Genomic DNA, 22,663 nt, shown 5'->3' with positions numbered 1-22,663 from the left:
GGAATGTTCCCCTCACTCAGCTCCTGTTTTCATCCTGTTTGTATCCCACCTTCTTCGTAGTGATAGTAGTAGTATTGCAAGCCTGCTGTGAGCCAGTTTTCCTACTGTGTTTATGTGTATATTTTTCCAAGAGTTTAAAATAAGCCTGTAAAATAATTATGATTCTCCTTATTTGCAAATGAGAAAACAGTCAAGAAAGTTAAAAATTATTCAAAACCAGCTACTAAGTGGCAGGGCTGAGGTTTTCCTGAGCCTGAACAGTCAACCCTACCATGCTGGTTCTCCCTGCCGTCCTCTGGATCCGATCAAACTCACTACACCAGCCCCACTCTCACACCTTCTCCAGAAGTGCTCTTTTCCCTTGGTCGGGTGTGTCCTGTGTTTGGCAATCAGTCAGGTATTATTACCTTGCTACGTGCTTGGGTTGCTAATTCTTCTTTGGCGATATATCTTTTCTTCTCACTGAACTGTGCTTCGCAGGCTTTACACAATGCGTTTTTGTTAATTTTACTTAATTAATGATGTCCTGGAACAAGTGAGTTATTTCTCCTAGTTATATTTAGCCCAATTAGTCATTTACATCCTACCATAATATTTGCCTCCACTAATTGCTAAGTAGTCTTGCAGTCCTCCAGTCTTCTTTTTCTACACTTTTATTCCCAGGAAGGAAAGACAAAAGAAGCTCCATGGCTGGAGTCTGTAGTGTATCCCATCCCCCGCAAAGAAACCAAAAGAAAAGTTAAGTGGAATGAAAGACCAGGCATTGCCACTAAATAGTTTGGTACTTTGAAATGGATGCCAGTTTGGCTAAATTCAAGTGTTGTCTGTTAGACAAGGGCTGTTTGTAAAAGAATTGTGAATGTAGACATGCTCTGAACTGTGCTTCAAGGATGCAAAAAAATGTCATTGAGACTGCCTTCCTATGTGCAGAGTGGAAAAAGGAGCATTTATCTTGAGAAAGAATAACTGCATCTGATCACCCTTTTCAATTCATTGATAGAGAAATATAATTAAAGATTCCTAACCTATTTCAGGATACCCATCTACCATCTATATCTCCAAGACTTGGATAGCTTCCCCATTGCCGAGTAGTTCCCATTGATAGGCATACACTGAACTCTTCATTCATGATAACCATTGTTTCCATGAAATACATAGAAAATTTTGCATAGTTGCAAGGTACACAGAATGGATTTTGAATTCTTTAGGTTGTACGAAGCATCCCTAGATGTGATCATGAAGTTAGACACCTGGGACTGTGGGAATAAGTCATGCATAAGAAGAGTGGTTTGGCAGAATTTTAAAAATAGACCTTCCATGCTTTGTGGGTATAGTTTCTGCATATTCTTGATCTTTGTGGTACCATTATATGGCTGTGGGAGGTAATCAGCTGAAGAGCTTTCTGGGAGGAGAAGGTTACTGTGGAATGAAGACTGTGAATATGCATTGTGTGGGTCTCAGTCCGGCTGTTTGTATTGAAACACCATAAGCTACACATTGTGGGAAAAGAGAAGGAATCTTCTGGTAACCAAGGAAGTTTGAGGTGAAATATGTCTCACTGTTTCATATTCAGCTGGGGAATGTCTCACTGTTTTATATTCACTTTCTTATATTTGCTGAAATAAAAACAAATATAAGGTAAATTTGATTAGCAGTAACCTTGTTGGGTCCTTTAAAACAGTGTTTTTCAAACTGTAGTCTGTTAATCTTTACTGGGCCGTGAAATCTGTTTTGTGGGTCTTGTTTAGCATTTAAAAATAATATTAAATGTAAGAAAATATAGAATAGAAGGTAGAGATTGTGGAATGGCACATAGTAAGGATCAATATCTTTTTGTGAAACTTATATGTCATATACACACATATATACTATAAAATACATTTTTTACTGTGGATCATGGTCAAAAAAGACTGAAAGCTGTTTTAAGCATGGCTGTCAGTATAGGTTCCTAGGATATCAGACAGTGATGTGTAACCCTAACTGGATTCTTGGCTGAATGCTAGGGGAAACTGGGGCAGACTGAGGAGGAGTGAGAGGTGGCACAGTGGCTCCGGAGGCGCCATGGTGACCTGCCAATCCTGCTCTGCCCTGATGCTGCTGCCACCTTGGTGAAGACTAAGTGCATTACTCATTATGCGTATAGGGTTCGCTGAGAGCTCTGCCAGCAGTTTAAGATTGGAGTCTTTGTTGGCAGGGCAGTTTCAAAGCTGAACATAAAAAGTGGTTACAGTTTTTTGGTTGAGGCGGCCAAGTGTAGGGGGGCCATGTAGAGAAGGATTTTTCTTGAGATCTCCTTTTTTTTTTTTTTTTTTTTTTTTTGAGATGTAGTCTTGCTCTGACGCCTAGGTTGGAGTGCAGTGGCATGATCTCCGCTCTCTGCAACCTCCACCTCCTGGGTTCAAGCGATTCGCCTGCCTCAGCCTCCTGAGTAGCTGGGATTACAGGCACCCACCACCACGCCTGGCTAACTTTTTTATTCTTATTTTTAGTAGAGACTGGGTTTCACCATATTGGCCAAGCTGGTTTCGAACTCCTGACCTCAAGTGATCTACCTGCTTTGGTGTCCTGAAGTGCTGGGATTACAGGCGTGAGCCACTGTGCCCGGCCTCATTTTGTTTTCTCTCCTAACTCATATTTTGAGGCAATAGCTGAGTATCTGTGGTGCATAAACTGGAATGGACATTTGCCATCTGGGGGGTTGTCCAGCATCTGAACCTTCACCCTTTGTTTCTAAAGTGGTCTCCCATTGTTGCTATGGAAGCTGAAGGAGGTGCGTACACATAACTGAGGGCAAACTAGGTTCAACCTCTTCGATTCCTCCTTCTCAGGACTTTGAATTTGGAGGGAGTGGTGCAAACATAGAGGTGGCTTGAGATCATTCATGGAAGCAGCAGAGTTGGGAGTTCAGTCCTGGTGATGGCTGGTGACCGGTGGAGGCTGTGCGAGCAGTGGTGTCCTTATCAGGCTGTTCCTCTGTCCGTCTGTCTTTTCCTTAAACTCACTTTACCCTTAGGTAAGCAGAGCTGGTTTCTGTTGATTATACCCAAGAACACTGAGTGGATACAGGAACCGTGTTAGACTGCTGTCTGCCCTAAGTGAACTTAGTATGTGACAGGTGAGAGGAAGTAGGTGAATGCTTGGTAGACACAAATAGTAAGATTTAGCAAGGGGTGGAAGGATTCAGGGTTGTTTCCTGTGTATTCTTTTAATTATAGGTACCTTCAAGCTTTGTCAGATGGCTTATCAGCAAGAGATTCTGTGTCTTTACATTGTGACATTTTGGAAATACATGTTAATAAAAAATGAGCTGTGTTAGGTGCCGCACAAAATGGTTTCAAACCTTTGTAAGTTAGGGTTTGTTTTATTTCTGTTTCTTTTTTCAGTTTTAAGCATTTTAAAAGCCCTGTGTATACTCACAGAAAACTGATTTCCTAGTGGGTGTGAGCATTTTATTTTAGCATTAAGAGATTTAGGGAAATCTTGAATCATCACAACAACCCTGTAAAGTAGATACTTCTGTTATTCCGAGGAAACAAACTCAACAGAGGTTAAGAAACTGGCCTAAGGTCTCAGACCGTGGGTGTTGGAGCTGGGATCTGGACCCAGGTTAGGGTGACTCCAAGAGCAGGCTTTTCACTGCTTCTATAAGGAACTTTGGAGGGCATCCAGTACCGGATTTGAGCTCAGAGAGGTTAGGAGACTTGCTCAAGACCAGGCAGGTCCTAGTGGATCTGGGCTGGAACATGGGCCTCTTTCTGATTGGTGGGAAGAAGCTTGCACACAGGCTCTGTTCCTGTTGCAGCCGCCCCTCCTTTCCTTGCTGTCTGCCTTTTTCCTGCATGATTCTTCCTGGTCTGCATACTCTTTCCTGTACAATTGTCCTTGTGATTTTCCTTCTTCCTGACCATTTTTTTTTTTTAAAGAACAGCTGTACCTTTCCTCTCCCTTTTTCAGTCTTCACCATTTCTGAAAACTGAGAGCAGATTCCTGTCTCCTTGATCCCCTCTCAGCCCGAAGCATGGCCCTTGTGCCCTCTCTTTTTGACTCCCATGGTTCTTAATGTCTGTCAGCCAGCATGCCCTCACAGCCTCTTCCCTGGAGTTCCTGTGTATATGTTAGTCTTCCCAGCTGTCAGTAGATTGTAAGACTTTTGGCATGTTCAGATACATATGTGTTACTTCTTTGGATTCCCCTAAGTCCCACACCTTGCCCAGGGCAGAGTGGTAAACGGAAAGGGGAGTGAGGCTAGAGCTGAGAAATGTGTTTGAGACCTATCTCACCTCTCACTGGCCAGTTGACCGTGGGAACGCCTTAGCCAAGTCTTCTCATCTGAAGGGGCTGTGAAACTCGAATGTGGTTATAGATGTGAAAGCCCTTTTTAAGCCATAAAGTGCTATACAAATGCAAGGTTTTATTGCGATGGCACAAGTGCTTCAGAAGTATTTTTGGGATAAATGATTAAAAAGCACATATTGTGGCTGGGCGAGGTGGCTCACGCCTGTAATCTTAACAATTTGGAAGGCTGAGATGGGAGGATTGCTTGAGCCCAGGAGTGTGAGACCACCTTGGGTACCATAGTGGGAACCCTTTTCCAAAAACAACAACAACAAAAACTGCTGGGTGTGGTGGTGTGTGCCTGTTATCCCAGCTTCTTGGAAGGCTGAGGCAGGGGGTTCACTTGAACCCATGAGGTCAGGGCTGCAGTGAACCATGATCGTGCCACTGTATTCCAGCCTGGGTGACAGAGCGAGACTCCATCCCCCCAACCCCCCACAAAAGCACATACTATGAAGACAAGCCATTCTCCCCACCACCCCATGTTTTGAGTGTCCATTTGTGCCACCAAGCCTTTGACCCTGGGGTAAGGATATGGATGGCTTCACTAAATCTTATATTCATTGCTCTTTAGTAACATTTTGGATGTATTAGTGGTAATTAGTTTAAAAGAAGAAAAAGTTTTTTTAAAAAAAGGAAAAGTAACAAAGTCTCTTGGTACAATGTGGCTTTTAGGAAGACACTTACTGACTTTAAGCAAAGTACTGTATTTTATCAGAAACAGTCTCTCACTGAATGCAGGCTCGTTGGGAGCAGTGCGAAGCACCGAACCATTGAGCTGGCATTGATTATTTAATCATCCCTAGTTTATTGTAAATGAAGCAGCACTTACGGTTCTGGAGTATTCCTGGAATTGCTGCTATAGTTAGAAGTGAGTTACTCTGTGTGGCAGGAGTGGCATATAGAAAAGCCATAATTCTGACTTCCTGACAGGAAAAGTAGCAGATTTTGTATTTATATGATGTCGTCCTTTTGGCTGGAATCCATCAGCTTTACAGTATCTTGTGATGCTTTCATCAGAACTGTTATTCCATATCTCGGCATGGCAGTGGGGTTCCGGTAGCAATAGATACAAGTCATTTTCCATGGCTCTATGGGTGTGAAGCCACTGGCAGTTTCCCTGGCTTGTTGTGTAGGTTAGGCTGTTAGAAGGCTCCCTGTCCACATGCTGCTAGGACTTTCCTCTCACACTGTGGCAGTGGTGCCAGGGCAGAGCATTAGTAGTGGGCAGGAACACAGGAAAGGCTGGGACACTGCAGTGATTTTTAAAATGACAGTTCTTTCAGTCTATGGAAGGGTGTTGGAGTAAGATCAGTCTCCTGGGTGGTTGTTAGACTATGAAAAGTACTAAAAAACCAGAGAAGACAGTGGTGTTGGTGATGGGAACAGTTCAGAGCAGTTTTTCCCTGCTGTGGAAAGAGCAGGGTCCTTGGAATCAGGAGTCACATGTTTGACTCCTGGCACTCTCGCTGATTAGCCTAAAACCTCTCATGCTTTTTATGAGAATTAAGTGCAAGTGCCTAACTTCAGGCACAAGATATTGAAATGCTTAGTAGCTACTGTTTTTTTTTTTTTTCTCCTTGACTGGAACTGTATATTTCATCAAGCTGTAATCAGGTTAACAAATTATGGTCAAAATATGAGTGCTTACTGCATGCTAAACTTTGTTAGGCACTTTATATGCATTAACTGACTTAACTCTTAATGGCCCAGTGAGATAAATGCTGTTTTTATCTCCCCACTTATACCAAGAACATTGAGGGTTAGGAATATTAACTAACTTGCCTAAGATTACAACAGCTAGTCCGTGGAGATGCCAGAATTCAAACCCAGTTCGCAGTGACTCCAGCCCGTGCTCTTTACTGCTTTGCTGTGTCATCTGAGCTTTATGAAATGGGGCTTTGATTTGTAACTAGGCTTTTGCTCAGAATCCCTATTTAGACTTTGCTCTTCGAAGCAGATTCATAGCCCACTTTAGTCCTCTGCCATAAGACAATTTTGTATTGCATCAATACCTTTTTGGATGCTTACACATCTGTAGCCTCTTGCAAAAAGGGCATTGTAGGTACTTGATGAAGAGTTTTGGAAAGTTTTCTTTGTTTGTTTTTAAAAAGAGACAGCATCTTGCCATATTGCCCAGGCTGGACTCAAACTCCTGGGGCTTAAGCAATCCTCCTGCCTCAACTTCTCATTTAAAAGATCTTTTTAATCCTTGCACCAACCCTCTAGGCAGGATGTTTCCTCTTAGGTTAATGGGTAGGGAAACTGGCTCAGATGAAAATGACTTGCTCATGGTCACACTTACTAGTATAGAGTCAGTGGGAACCTATACACCTTGGATTACTGTGTTTTTTTTCATTGCATAATGTTGCTTACTTTGTACTTCATCTTTCATTTACAGCTGTTGCTGAACATACTTTTTGATCACCTAATTTGTGCTGAGGATAAAGCACTAAAGACCAAAAAAAAAAAAAAAAAAAAAAAAAAAAAAAAAAAAAATGCTGGTTCTCCTGTAGTTTTCATTGTTGTAATAGGTTTCCTCACCAAAGTTAAGACTGGTGCCTGCTGAAATAGTTTATTAAGGCTTAACATTTTTAGTCTTAAAATTTCCTAAGATATTAAGAACCTGATTTCAGGGCATTTTAAAATTCGTATTTTTCTTTCGATTTTTCTGAGTTCATACCTTAATTCATCAACGTTTTATTTGCATTTTCTACTTCAGAAATCAAAAGGTTTGATTCCTTTAAGGCAAACACAAAGTAATTCATTGTAGGTGTGATGATTTCTTTAGTGAAAACAATGAGATATCCATAGTATTTTAATTCTTGTCATTGAATTTCACCGTCAACCAGTCTGTTTTTGACTGTAAAAATCTGGCAGTGGCCCTTGGCCAAAGCAGTCTCATTCTGATGATTATACTTATGAACATTAAAATAGTCTGTTTTTCTTTGTCCACTATCCAAAATGTATGTTCTTCCCTTGCACAGATACCAGTCTTTAAAAAGATGCCCTTGAAAATTTAAGAGAGTTCCAGTGTTTTCAGACAGATTTTTGGAATTTTGCATCTTGGAAAAACTTGTGACATTTTATCTATTGCAGTGAGGCTTTGTTCCAACCCACAGAATTGTGTTTTGTTTCTTTTATTTTTTCCCTCGTTGAGAAAGTATCAGATATACTTGTCTTTTTCATAAGACTGTGGTAAACTAAAGCAATTTGAGTAACCCACAACATTTCCCTGATTTTTTTTTTTCATGTAAAGCAGCACCTACAAAATTGAGCTGCAAAAGTAATCCTTTGTCATGAAAAGAAAGGTAGTTTCTTTCAAATCCTTGACAATTTTATAAATAAATTAGGGTGGAAGAATTCACTGCTATCATCAAAAACCTTCAGATTACTCATCCTGGTCCTTCCTGTTCTTAAAGCTTCTTTATAATTTGAGTTGGGAATTGAACCCAGTGAATCATGTTCTTTTTAAAGGGTATTTTGTGATTGCTCCTGGTGAATCTTTCTAGCATTGATGATTTTTCCTTTTGTATATTGCAGCAAGAAACTTGAATTTATTTCTTGGAATTATCCAAAGTGTTTATTAATATAAACTGATCTTGCTCCTTTTCTACCTGCTCTAAAAATAATCAGCTAGATCACATTGTCTGGTTTATTTTAGGAGAAATATTATTTGGATGAAGCCATTACACAAATGCTGTAGCGCAAACAACAACAACAACAACAACAAAAACCCACCTGTCATCCTGAATGAGGACAGTTGTCATTTCATATAAAGTGGATCAGCAGCCTTAGGTTTAAAGTGCTTAAAACAGTGCCTGCCATGTCTTCTAAGTGCTATGTGGGTGTTTTCTATTTTTATCACCAGAATGGCAGTTTCCTGAGAGTAGCAACTTTGTCGTTATTGAATCGGCATTCAAAAGCATCACAGTTAATGCATATTGTCTAGAAATTCTGTTGCTACTCTTGTTTTCTCAAATAGTTTAATCTCTAGGCTAAGCAGCACAAATGTATACCATTTTACTGTCCTGTTCAATAATACTGGAGGTCAGTTTGAAGATTAGGTATAATGTGATTGCAATGTAGTATTACTTATAGAAGAGACAGAATGATTGGAAAACCAGACTCTCCTTGATTACTGGTTTTTGTAGAATTCTAGTTCTAGAAGAATCTTAGTGATTTTAGTTGGATCCTTGAATCTTACATGAGACTAAGAGAAGTTCTTGACTCCTAAGTTGAAGTAACACATGGTCTGATGGTGCATATTAAAAAGCTTTGTAAGTTCTGGTCAGGTGCAGTGGCTCACGCCTGCAATCCCAGCACTTTGGGAGGCTGAGGCAGGTGGATCGCAAGGTCAAGAGATCGAAACCATCCTGGCCAACGTGGTGAAACCCCATCTCTACTAAAAATACAAAAATTAGCTGGGTGTGGTGGTGCATGCCTGTAGTCCCAGCTAGTCGGGAGTCTGAGGCATGAGAATTGCTTGAACCTGGGAGGCAGAGGTTGCAGTGAGCCGAGATCATGCCACTGCATTCCAGCCTGGTGACAGAGTGAGACTCCGTCTCAAAAAAAAAAAAAAAAAAAAAAAAAAAAAAAAACCGCAAACAACAACAACAAAACACCTTTGTAAGTTCTAAAAAGGTTTATGTGGTAGCCCTTCTGAGTGGAGCCTGGGCCTGGTGGAACTTACAGGTCTTTTCCTCTCCTCAAAGGCTCTGAGTTGTGACCCTTTCCTGGTTTGAGGCATGCTTTTCAGTACTCCCCTCTGGTCAGTTTTCTCTGATCCTCGGCAGCTGGTAACGGTGTGCTGTGGGGAAACCTGGGGTAGACAGGCTCCAGACATGCAGTTAGCAAGCACTGCCTATGGACTGGCTAGTGCTGTTGGGTACCCAAGCGTAAAAAGGAGTATTGTGAGGTTTTCCTGTTCGAGCAACTGGAGAGACCAGCGTAGCTCCTTTCTGCTACAGGACCTTTCCCCTACACATGCTGATCCTTTTGCTGAGACTGCTATCTCTCTGTTGGCTTCATGCCCCACCTCCCTGGACATCCATTGCATCTTAGCTCAATGTCCCTTCCCTCCTGAGCCCCAGACCAGATCACATTCCCTCTATTTTATGTTCTCTACTTTTTCTTCATAGCATTTTAGCTCTTTGTAATGACCTCTTTCTGTACATCTTAGTTTGATTCCGTTCTTCCTATTGACTATAAGCTCCACGTCGGCAGGGACCGTATTGCTCTTGTCCTTTGAATTAGCTTAGTTTCTGCAGAGCTGTTTGAAAATACTTGTTGAAAGAGTATATCTCTTAAGTGTAGCATCTGAAGTCCAGCTTCTGAGCAGAAGCAAGTCATTAGCATGTAGCTAGTTTCTAATTGCTGTTTTGAGCCAGGGCAGGGTGTTTATTCACGTGATTAAAACAATTGATTATGTTAATTTTTAAAAAACGTTCGTGTAATGATTTTAATCTTGTTAAAATTGGCCATACCAAAATAGCCAAATCAAAGTCATCACAATCAAATTCATACTTGTCTCCCCTGCCAGGCTTTCCATCATGACTTTTACTTAAGTCTTATCCATTGCAGAAAGCCTTCCCCAGCCAGCCCTTGCCAGTGTTAGTCACCAGAGCTAACAGCATCCTGACGCACTCACACTATCAATTTTAGGTTGCTTTTGTGTTTCCATTTGTGCTGTCTCCAACCTTCTATTGTAAGGCCGTGTGGGGATGCTGGCCTGGTGGCCTCAGAGGTAACCCATCTCCCTCTTCCCCTTTGCTGCTGCCCTGTAATGCCTGGGACTGCGCTCTTCCTAAAACTGGATTCTGATAAAATGTGTTGAGCGGCCAGGCAGAAAACTGAGGTGATAATCACTGTTAATTTGAGAACAAATTTTGAAGCACCAAGGTTGGTGGCTTATTATTTGCAAAATAATTTGATTCTACTGTTAAAGAATTTGTGAGAAGCAACAAGGAAAGCTGTTGAAATAATACAAAGCTCTGTGTGTGTGTAGACAAGGTTGGGGGAGGGTAATTCTAGAAGGAATGAGAAATTAAAGTGTGCGTTTTTGGATGTCCTAAACTATTGTTCACAGAATCAGGAGAGGGGTTGTTGATGGAAAAAGCACACGATCTTCGTTTACATTGGACAGGACACTCCATCTCCGGAAGCAGAAATCCCTGGCTTCCTTTCTCGATGAGGGGAAGTTAGTGTCCTCTTTGACGTTTGCACCCTAAGATGTCTGTCTGTCCTCTCGATGTCCTAGGTCATTTTTTTGTTTTGTTTTTTTCCTTCTTCCTCCCAAATGCTTTTTCTTGCCTGCTTATGGTTTGGGCTGCTTCGTTAATGAAAATGCCCTCTTATTTTCAGATGCAATTACCTCTGCCACTGATTTACTAATTTTTGTCTTTAGCTCTTCTCTGAAGAAGCTTTGGAAAGTAGAGAAGAAAATCCAGTCTGCTTCTTGGGGAACACTGGACAGCTGAATAAATGCAGGTATGTAGATTTGCATATTTTTTAAAAAGGAAAATATCTGGCTTTAAAAAAACTAATGAAACCATGTTCTTGAGGCTGTAGGGCTATTGGTGCTATTGCCTTTAATTTTTTTAAATTGATGTATTTATTCATTCCCAATGTTGAGTATGCTGGTTAAAAAAAAATCCCAACTACAAAAGTATAGGAGGTACAGAGTAAAAGTTAAACTTCCCTTATAATCTCTCCTAGATGTTCACCACTGTTAACAATTTACTGTATGTTCTTCCAGATTTTAATATGCATGTGAATAATCATATTATACATGTTGCGAATATGCATGATCATACTATCCATATTATGCTTTTTTCACTTTGCAAAATGTCCTGTGCATCTTTCTGTGTTGATTCACATACAGCTTTATGTTATCCTTTTTGACAGCCACATAGTAGTCCTGCCTGTTTTGTTTAGTGAGTCCTCTTCTACTGGACATTGTCAGTTGGATTTTTTCCTATTTCAAACAATGTCACATCTTGTAAGTATATAATTACATGCATTTGCCTGTTTATTTCCTTAGAGTTAAAGGGTTCAACACTGTCTTTGGATTCTTCCCCTGTCACATCTATAAAGAATCTCAAGGACAAAGATTTATCTTACATTATGAAGCAGGCTTTTAGCTACTCTGTTTTCCATCACAGTTTTTCAGTGTGGGATGGGGTTAGGGGTTTAGTGCCAGGTTTTCAAGTGGTCTTGCTTGTTGATCTGAATTTCAAGGTAAATTATGAACTTACTCTTTCAGGCTGGTTTCCAGAAGATTCTGGTCTTCGGATTTATTTGGAAATTTAAGAGTTAAAATTGAAAACCTCTCAGTTTGTAGCGTTGAGGCATATCTGGTTAATGTCCCTCTTTTCAGAATCTCTCCTCACCAGGGGAGCTAATAGACCAAACAAATGAATTTGGTGAAGAGAACTGTGACTGCTGTCTGCCCTGTATGACTTTTCTTGTTTGGGGGAGCCTCCTTGGGTCATTCTGCAAGCACCCGCTATGTGTAAGCCTCTGTGTTTCTTACGGATATAGAGACAGATGACTCAGTTCTTATCTCAAGGAACTCACAGCATGTGCAAGTTAGAGAAAGACAGATAGGCATATGAGTAAGATGCTTAAATTTCCTGTGGTTAGTGCAGTGGGATAAGTTTAGGAGCAAGAAGTGAGGGCCTTAGGGAACGGGATGGAGGTTCACAGAAGGCTTCCTGCAGGAGGCGATATCTGAGCTGAATTCTAAAGAAAGTTTAAGTGTGCCATGCAAGGGATAAGGTAGAAAGATATTCCTGTAGAGGAATCAGTGTGAGTGAAGGCAGGAGGGTGAGAAGCAGCATTGGGTAGGGGAGGATACGGTAACAGCGACAGCCTTGCGGGTTTCAAGCATGAAGCAAGAAGCTCAGAGTGATAGAAGATAAGGCGAGGAAGGCTGGCCGGCCAGATGAAGGTGGCGGGGCTCTGTTTCAGAGTCTCAGAATTGCTCTGTAGATTAATGGGAAGCCCTTGGAGGATCTGATATGTGTTACGGAGACATTAGGGGTTTGAGTGAAGGTTGGCTTGGCAGACAGGAAGAAAGTAGTAGGAGTGTGGGGTCAGCGAATTAGTTTGTAGCCCGTTGGTATCGGGCAAGAAGAAGAAAGAATGTGTAGGACTTTCCCTTGTTTCTTTCCTCCTTTCCGGCCTTGCCCAAGGCTAAGTTGCTGAGGTTGGTTGTTTGGCCCTAGTTGCCCTCCCTTTGGAGGGTGCTTCTGTGCATTACTTACTTGCAAGCTTCTCACCAGGGTTTTCTAATTGTTCCAAAGCAAGGCTTCCTCCTGCCCTGCTGCTGCGTCAAGGTCCTGCCGGTCCTCCTGGGGTGATAGGAACCGGGCTCCATTCATTAATTGTTATGGCCCTTCCAAGTGACTTACGAACATGAATTGGTCACCATTTTGTGTGCACTGTCTCAGGTGGGGATGTGAAGAGAGATAAGATATGGTTCATGCCCTCACCATGCTTGCTGTTTAGTGGGAGATGGACATGAAATTAAAACACTGATTCTTGCCATAAGTCTATTCAAAGCTTGCATGATTCCAGTAGAAATAGCAGCAGAATTGGTAATTAATAATCAGTCCTTTAACATCATTAGTTCCAGAAGGGGCTACATTTTTCAATTACAACCTGGGCGCAAACGGAGAAAATAAATTCAGCCCATGTCTAAAATTATTCTGAATTACAATTCATTAATTAGTATGCATAATTAGTTATTTTCCATGGTTTCATCTCTTGTAAGATCTGACATGTTTGGTTTCCACGAAGGGAAGGGGCAGGGGAGAGGTATGTATGTATCCAACACCAAATGTTTCTGCTTTTTTACCTTCAGAACACTCCCTTTTGCCATAAGAACTTTTAACGCATAGAGTGACCACATAGTCTTGTTTTCCGTCCACAACAGTATCTAAATATAAAAGAGGACTGCAATGCCATGGCTTTCTGTGCTAAAATGAGGAGCTCCAAGAAGACTGAGGTGAACCTGGAGGTCCCTGAGCCAGGGGTGGAAGTGATCTTCTATATGTCGGACAGGGAGCCCCTCCGGCTGGGCAGTGGAGAGTATACAGCAGAGGAACTGTGCATCAGGGCTGCACAGGCATGCCGTGAGTACTGGCAGCTGCCCAGGGCTGGGGGTTTCACCAACACACCGGTTCAGAAGAAGATCTGGGGGTCTCTGCCTGTTGGAGCTCTGCTGAGCAGAAAGAGTTGTGGACTCTGGAGTCAGAGGTTCTTCCCTGCCTCTGCCACTGCCACTTGCACGTGACCTTAGGCCAGTGATTCTAATTCTGAGGGTTTCACTTTTCACTTTCTTCATCTGCAGAGTGGCTTCTTTCTGCTTTGTCACTAATGAACTGTAAGATACCAGGGAATGATGGTTGACTTCTGTGGATCCAGGCTTAATTCTCATTTCCCCACATCTGTACAATTGGAATAATATCAGCACTAGATGAGGTGCTACGTAAAGCACCTGGGACTAAGTCCCTGCTCAGCAAGTAGCATCTCTCAATATCTGAATAATTATTCAAAAGTTCTCCTAAAAAGTTTGACCCCTCCTTCTGCTGCCATGACCTGCCCTCCTGTGCGTGGTGCTGAGTTGAAGTGAGAAGCTGAGTGTTGCTTTGTGGCTTAGTCAAGTTGCCAGGTTGCAAAAAGGACAACGAGGCTCTCAACAACACAAGCTGTTTTTTCTCCTTTCAAGTGAGAGTTGTCTTAAAGTTAGCCTGTTGCCCTCAGAAGGTGGGAAACCAAAGTCCCTTTCATCCTTTGAACTTAAGGACATCGGCAGTTTTTTGCTTGCCTAATTTTAAGTGACAGGTTAAATCGTAGAAATTAAAAGTTAAATCACAGAGCTAATCCACTTGGATTGTGGTGATGGTTGTACAGCTCAGTAAATACACTGGAATCTGTTGAATTGTACACTTAAAATGGAAGAATTTTATAATATGTAAATTATATCTCAAAGCTATTTTAAAAAGGTTTGATCAACTCGTTTAATGATGATGAAGTAGCCAGTTGTGATGCCATACAGCCTGATCCCTGCTTTACTTCTCCCACCTTTAACTCTCAGAACAACTCTGAGGGGATAGCATGGTTATTTTAATAATTGCTTATCTTGTTAGTAATACAGTTTGTTTAGAAAACCTACGTTCTTTCTGATATTTGTCTTTCTGCTGAAAATGCTTCACACACCAGAGTTTCAGTAAAAGGGGAGAGGCTTATGGTATAGGGAAGAGCATAGTAGGCTCTTACTAACTAAACCTGACACAGGATAAAATGGGCTGAGGTACAGATTATTAGTGGGAAAAATCCAGTAATATTGTGAAGTTATTTTGACTAGGCAGCAGCGTGTACAAATAACCATCTTTAGATAGCAGCTTTAAATGTATTTGTAATTATCAGAACACCTAGATGTAAATCAGTGGTTCTAAAGTATTTTTTAAGACTTTGTTTCTTTTGTTTTCTCCCTTTCTCCTTGAGATTTGGTTTATAGTGTTTATTCTCTTCACCAAGCTTCTTGCCATCAGCATAGCAGGTATAAACCTCACTCAGTTTGTAAGCAAGGGTCATTTTTGCAGAGTCATTGGGCTACCATTAATGAGGGACCAAGGAGCTGCTGGGAAAGAGATGAGAGGAGAGAGCCTGTGAGTCTGAGGATAGGCACAGTCGCTGGGCCTCCTATAACTCTGGGCTCAGGATCAGCCAGTTTGGGGTGTTGGTTTCTAGCCTACCTTATAGAAAATGAGTGGTGTCTCTTCTGTAACTGGCTCAACAGAATATTGCAGAAGCTCATTAATTTCAGAAATACATACTGAATGCCACAGGTTCTTGTAGCTCTCACTGTTACTATAGAAAGTGATGTTTGAGGGCAGTATTGTTTTCTTTCCTGTTTTTCACCTCTGTGGGGTAAAGTTTTGTTTTTTTAGTTCTTATTGCTTCACCTCCTCAGTAGCTGTGTCTTGGTTTGATTCTCAGCTCTGCACTTTACTAGATGAGTAACCTTGAATCAGACTAAATCTCAGGAGACCACAGATTTTTCATCTGCAAAATGGTCAAAACAGTATTTACCTCATTAGATATCAGGAAGATTAAAGGATAATACTTTTTTTTTTAATTTAAAATTTTAACATTTTTTAGAGATGGGGTCTTGCTCTGTCCTCTAGACTGGAGTGCAGTGGTTCCATCATAGCTCACTATAGCTGTGACCTCCTGGGCTCAAAAGGTCCTCTGGTCTTAGCCTTCTAAGCAACTACGACTACAGGCATGTGCCACCATGCCTGACTCATTTTTATTATTTATAGAGACGAGGTCTTGGTATGTTGCCCAGGTTGGTGTTGAACTCTTGACCTCAAGTGATCCTCCTGCTTTAGCCTCCCAAAGTTTTGGGATTACAGGTGTGAGCCACCACACTCAGCCAAAAATAGAATTTATTTGTTTGTTTGTTTGAGACAGAGTCTTTCTCTGTCACTCAGGAGTGCAGTAGCATGATCTTGGCTCACTGCTACCTCCACCTCCCAGGTTCAAGCGATTCTCCTGCCTCAGCCTCCTGAGTGGCTGGGATTACAGGTCCACACTACCACGCCCGGCTACGGGGTTTTACCACGTTGGCCAGGCTATTCTCGAACTCCTGACTTCAAGTGATCTGCCCTCCTGGGCCTCCCACAATGCTGAGATTATAGGCGTGAGCCACTGTGCCTGGCCAAGATAATAAATTTAGAGTCTGTTAGCCTGATGCCTGACACTTAGCCCTCGGTAAATGTTAGTATTATTGTTTTACTACTCAGCACTTTTATATAAAGAGGTATGTCTTTGATCTTTCTGTTTATGGGTAGTAATAATGTTAGAATCAGACCTGTGTTAGAATTACAGACAGTTTCATGAATAAAATAAGTTACACTTCAGATATGTAAGTGTTGGTGCACATTCAAATGTGGATATGTATAAAGACAGGCTGGGTTTCCAGCCCAGTCCACAAAAGCCACTTTAGGAATGAAAACCTATAGCATATTTGAATTATTTGTCCCAATAATACTGAATCCAAAAGCCATTTGCCCATGTTCCCAAGGAAAACTTCCCTTTAAAGTTTATCTCCATATTCTTGGTTTATAAGAAAGACTAACTTCTGAAGGGTAACTGTTCACATTTCTTGAGAAGCATGGATTGAGGTGTTCAGGAGAGCGCTAGATAGCTGCCAAGGTGTCTGTAGCTTCTTAACTCAGTGTCTGCGTTGGAGAGAGTCCCGGCCTGGGTGGGCTGGGCCAGGGAGGGGCCCTGTCAGTGCCAGTCTCACTGCAGATGTCCGATTTGGGAAACAAATGTCTATTACCTCATATTCTCCCAGGTTTTTTGTCATTTAAGTTTACCTCATCTTAGTTTGAGGCCTGGCTGCTTATGAAAAAATACCAGTAATAGCTGATTATTGGCAGTCATTCTCCCCCCCAACCTGCCTATGTTACAGGTTCATAAAATTTTAATCATGGGCGTAGAAGTGAGTGACTTCATAATTTCCCTGGTCTTTCCCATCGTTCTCATATTGACGGAGGCAACTGGTGGAGTGGAGAGGCAGGGGAGCACTGTTGGGCCAGCTTTGTGAAGCCATATATCTTCTTGCTAGTTGGCTACTAAATAAAAAATATTTGTGATAATCATACAGAGTACTTAAGAAGTATATTTATTATTAATGGTAATAGCTTTTAATCACTGACAAAAATCACTTTAGTTATTATTTATTCTAATATGCATTTTGCATACTACTGCCAGGAATTTGTTTGCATGTTTGATACATAATCACAGTGTGTTAGCATTGTTTAAATGCTTTCTGTAGGAAACAGATGGAAGATTTCTCCAACTCCCAGAGTGTTTCTGATTAGCAAAGTGCACATCAGGCACTTTGAACCTCTGTGAACCTCTCAGATAGGGGGTTTTTTAAAGCTGGATTTGATAAGACTCTGCCACAGATACCTGTAATGAAAAATGTCATCAGAGTTTTATTTTTAAATGATCTAAATTTGGTTTGCCAGGAGCTACAGGGCATATTTCTGGGGAGTCATAGTTCTTGATGATTATGATCAAAACAGCCTGACTGAACCTGGTTGGAAATCTGTTTGCCCTAAGAGGATACGAGTGACCCAGATTCTTTGTGAATTCCTTATCTTTGAGAGAGTTCCTTATCTTTGCATACATTGGGTTTAGAAACAGATGGCCAAATGTATCTGCCTTAATCTTCTGATGTGGTTTTTTACTTTTCCTCAGGTATCTCTCCTCTTTGTCACAACCTCTTTGCCCTGTATGATGAGAACACCAAGCTCTGGTATGCTCCAAATCGCACCATCACCGTTGATGACAAGATGTCCCTCCGACTCCACTACCGGATGAGGTATGGGAAGTACTGACCTGGTACCTGCCTGGCTCCCTCTGCACTGAGGGACAGTGGTCAGCCTGGGGCCCTGAGTCACTTACCAAGAAGTGTTATAGTCATTTTTGTAATTTGTAACTTTTGTATTTGCTTGATATGAGAAAGGACTTCTTCAGTATTTGGAATACAATTCAAGATGAGTTTGATCACCTTCCTCTGCCACATTTTAGAAAAGAAATCTTGATAATGCAGAGGATATTTTGAATAGAATTAGTGTCCTGCAGCAGAGATTTTCAAATGGGTAATCATAGTTATGAATTTAATTTAGTGGATTCACAGTTATGAATTCAATTTAATTTAGTGAATTTAATAAAAAGAAACAGGAGAGAATAGATAATATCAGCATATATACATAATATATTTTTTAAACTTTTGAGATACTTTTTTATATATATACACATATATATGTATGTATGTATGTATTACATATAAAGGTCATGATATAAAATATTTTTCTTACTAAAAGTTGAAACTGAAAAGCTTGAGAAACATTGCCTGAAGTGTTAACTAGAAATTCTAGGTTGGTCTTGCTCCCTGGGAGTGGATGTTTTGACTACTCCTAGAGGATTTTTGGCTGTGGAGTTGTAATTTTTCTTCTGATGGGCACCTGCCTTTTCTCCCATATTTCAGACTTTGTGAAATGTCACAGTATATCCCAAGGTGACACAGTCAGTACTTCAATAGCTGCAGTCTCCTGAGTTTGTAAACAAATTTGCAGTAACTAGAATGGAAAGTATGTTAGTTAGATACTTGCTGAGTAGAAGTTAACATGTGTGTTTAGCAGTGGAGATTATAAATAGGTGGATCCTTTTTGAAACACAGGTTAACATACATATCAGTAGATTAGCTCAGATGCTAATAGAATGCAGGGATTTGCTAGAAAAACCCTCTGAAATCTCAGAGGCTCTTCACAGTATCACAGCTGTTATTTTTGGGAGAATTTGGCGGAGTTATCACCATTACAAAATGACTGGGATGTTTTTCTCAGTGGACACTGAACCAGATCTAATTTTCTTTGATAATTATCCTAGAGCCGACTTTTTCCTGTTTTTTCTATACTTAACCAAAGTCTCATCTGGAGAGGAAAGCTGTGTGCCGTGGAGATTTCAGGTCCCAGCTGAGCCTTCTGGCTTTTGGCTTTGTTTTTCCACATGTAATCTTGCTTTTTGTGGCCTGAGGATTGACTGTGTGATCAGCATGAAATGGGTTGTTGCAGTTTGAAGTCTGCAGGGGACATGTCACTGGGTTCTAATTCTCTGCCTCTAGGTTTCTGCACTCAGCTCAGAGTCTAGAATGGTAACTTTTAGGACTTAGAAAAGACCTAAGTTACCTAATTCAACTCTCATTTTTTTTTCAGTGGAAAAACTAATACCCAGAAAAGGGAAGAGAGTTAACTCAAAAATTTACATCTAATGAATTGTCTTAGTAGCTTTACAATTCTCTGTGAGGCATTAGTCTTGGTTGTCTGAATGCCTGGCTATTAAAGGCTGTCTTTACTGTTCCCTCTTTCTATTAGCTGCCTGGAAGTGCAGAGTTGCTTCACTTTTAGCACCTTGACTCTGTACCTGACATTGTGCTTCAACAGGATATTGCTTTGTTACCACAGGCTCTTTGAACTTGAAAAAAAAATACCACCCTAAGCTTAAACATTTGCCTGATGACAAACTACAAAAATTTTGAAACCTCATAATCTCACCACTAAAGGAGGTGTAAATGAAAATAAATGTTGGTGATTATTTCAGTGGAATACCAGCTCTACTTTGGGAAATATTCTTGTATTTCAATTATCATTTTCTGTTTTTAGATAATGCTTTTGACAATTGTTGTTTTATAATATATCTTAGCGTGAGACAACATTCTGTATTCATTTTCAAAAAGTATTTTCTTACTTTTTTAAACAATTGAATTTCACTGTCCATCAAAAAATTTTGTAGAAGTGTGAAGAGAATTCTTTGTGTATAATATCTGCATATAAACTTAAAATAGGCAGTTATCTGTACATAATTTTCTCAAAAACTTGCAATGCATATCTCTGATTGATGTCTGTTTGTCTTCCTTCTTTGTTCCTCCACATCATTCTGAAAAATAATATAGGCAGGTATCATTCTATATTTATTAATGTCATTAAAATTTTTTTTCCATTGGCATGCTATAGTATCTGGAATTTTTGTGTACCAGGTTTGATGAACACCTTGATAATTAATTTTAAAAAGGTGTGTGGAATGTCTGTCTTCAGTGTGTCTTTAAGCTTGGCCTTATGGGTGATAAGGCGGGTACTGATCCTGGTAGTCACAGATTTAAAGTTTTGTTAATATTTTTGACATCTTATTAAGGAGAAAGCTGTCGGCCTTATTTTAGACTCCCTAATCTTCTGTTTACCTTTAGCCTTTGTTCTAGTGGAAAAGCTACACATTATGTTTGGTCTCCTCAGCCTGGTGCTGTCTGAATATCTGACCTAAAGGGTTCCATGCCAAAGATGGTCCCACAGGGCTCTCAGCAGCCTGGAAGAATATCCTTGTTCAGACCAGACTGAAGATTGTGTTCTGCCCAGAGGGAGTTTGTTGGGCCCTCATCTCTACCAGGTCCAAAGACTCTCTCACAGAGACTCAGTAGGATGTGGAAGAAGAAGGCCGTGGCTCGGTCAGCTCAGGGAACATCTGCCTTTTTCCCCTCCTGCCACCTCCCCTGGCAGTGGAGGGCGACCTGTCTCTCTCCTTGGGCACCTTGCCGGAGACTCTCATTTGTCCAAGGACAACTTATTCTTTAAGCACAATGCCCACAGCACACACTTGTTAGGGGCCCATAAAATGCCTAATTTCACTTAAAATCAGAAAACATAGGTGAGAAATATAACTTGTAATATTTCTTATGGAGGAAGGGAAAAGTGTTTAGGGCCTATGAAAGTCACAGTGTAGTCCTGCTTATGACACGTGCCCCATTATGGGTTGCTGGATAGTTGCTGCTGGACCTGACCGATTGCTCCCAGAGACAGGAACTCACGGAGTGCGAGAAACATGCCTGAGAGCCCTCTGCATCCCGGTCCCTAACTCGGGGCCTGGCTTGTTTTAGGCTCTGCAAACATAGCACAGTGACAGATGTTGAAGTGTAGCAGCAGCTTTTCACAGGGAAAGAGGGAGTTGTATTTATTGCTTCTCTATGACGTGGTTCTTTTCTCATTAGTTCATGTGCAAGTCAAGGGAAAGAGACCTAGGTACCAGCTGAGTCTATAGCCTAGAGATGGCCTGGGCTGGCTTGGCTCAGTCACTTCCCTTAGTCACTTCCACACATTCCAGAACTCATTGTGTTTTTCTTACAGGTGACAGAGGAAGTTATATATGGAGGATAGGGTTAGACGCACCAACCCCCTGTGCAATTGACAATTCATATATAACTTTGACTCTCCAAAACATAGCTACTAATAATAGCCCACTGTTGACTGGAAGCCTTACCAATAACATAAACAGTTAACACACAAATAGACTAGTAACCTGTATATATTTTATGTATTCATAATGTACCTTTTTCTGAAATTAAAAAAAAATTTCTATGCCACACAGTTCATCAGTTAGTTTTTTTAAACTGTTGCAAATCTCCAGAAAAAATTTTCAACATATTTATTGAAAAAAAATCTGTGTATGAGTGGACTTCTGTGGTTCAAACCCATGCTGTTCAACAGTCAACTGTAGTAGCTAAGAGAACAGGCTTTTGTAGTTTTAGGTCACCTAGCCTCTTGGTCTCTCAGTTTTCCTCATCTGTAAAATGAATGAAACCTACCTTGTAGAGTTGCTGTGAGGATTAATTAGCATAATATATATATAAAGTGCTTGTTAACTCGTTTCATGATGCTTGTGGTGATGTTTGGGCAGCTCTCTTTTAAAACCCTATTCATCATGTAAAACACACCATCAGTTTAATAGCAGCAATCTGGGAAGTACGAAACACTGCCATGTAAGCTGTATATCTTGATTGCGTGATGAAACTAAATTTCAGGAATGTTAAAATGTCAATCGAATCGGTCTTGGATTCGAGGTAGAATGGGCTTAGCAGTGCGGCTGATAGTAAGCATGCAGGGAGCTGTGGTCAGCACGGAGTTCCAGTCAGCAGGTGTTTCCCTATTCTGGAAGCATAGTGAGAAGTCAGAGGAGCTGTCTTTGTGATCTTCGGGAAGTCACTTTTGCTCCCCGAGTCATAGAAGAGGTGCTGACAGGGCACTTCTCATACAGTGCTAGTAAGAAGGAAAGACATGGTGAGGGCTGCAAGGGGCAGGGTTGTCTGCCTGCTTCTCAGGACACTTCAGCCTCTGGCACTGACCACTGTTGGTGAGCCAGGACGCCCTGCCCACATCTGGGTCCCCTTTGCCACAATTGGCATTCATTTTCCTGCCTTCCAGGTTCTATTTCACCAATTGGCACGGAACCAACGACAATGAGCAGTCAGTGTGGCGTCATTCTCCAAAGAAGCAGAAAAATGGCTACGAGAAAAAAAAGGTTCCAGATGCAACCCCTCTCCTTGATGCCAGCTCACTGGAGTATCTGTTTGCTCAGGTAGGAAGTTTGGGCCCAGGAGAAGCTGGAGTTTGTGGGGTGGGAGAGGCATTGTAGAGCTCAGACCCCCTGGTGCAGCTGAACTTGGTGGTGCTAGGGTGCTTTATGGCCTGTTCTGGGTAAGTTCTTGCCACACCTGGAGTTGCCCCAAGTGAGGAGACAAAAGGCAGCATTTCAGCATTCCAAGAGGCTGGTTATCCAGCTTGTGGGCTTTCGGGCTTCCCTTCTTTCTTATTCCTTTCTTGTTCCCCACCTCCTACCATTTTATTTTTCATTCCTATTAATAGCCTTGTGTGCAGAGGTCAGAGGGAAGCTCTACTTGAAAGAAGATGTAATT

General features: G+C 41.2%; 1 protein-coding gene across 4 annotated transcripts in view; it reads left to right on the top strand.

The window, feature by feature from the left end:
• The window catches only part of JAK1 (Janus kinase 1), a 130,514-nt gene that overhangs the window by 68,332 nt on the left and 39,519 nt on the right, over window positions 1–22,663 (top strand). For 2 of the 4 annotated variants that reach the window (XM_050757668.1, XM_050757583.1), the window contains exons 2-6: window positions 10,742–10,824; window positions 11,242–11,335; window positions 13,274–13,472; window positions 17,620–17,743; window positions 22,173–22,326. In XM_050757668.1, coding sequence (XP_050613625.1) covers window positions 10,742–10,824; window positions 11,242–11,335; window positions 13,274–13,472; window positions 17,620–17,743; window positions 22,173–22,326 — 654 coding nt within the window. The remainder of the gene's footprint in view (window positions 1–10,741; window positions 10,825–11,241; window positions 11,336–13,273; window positions 13,473–17,619; window positions 17,744–22,172; window positions 22,327–22,663) is intronic. The other 2 variants (XM_050757854.1, XM_050757760.1) reach the window with 1 other exon arrangement.

Source organism: Macaca thibetana, chromosome 1 (assembly GCF_024542745.1).
Source record: "Macaca thibetana thibetana isolate TM-01 chromosome 1, ASM2454274v1, whole genome shotgun sequence".
NCBI classification, from domain to species: Eukaryota; Metazoa; Chordata; class Mammalia; order Primates; family Cercopithecidae; genus Macaca; species Macaca thibetana.
This window is presented reverse-complemented; position numbering and strand designations above follow the sequence as displayed.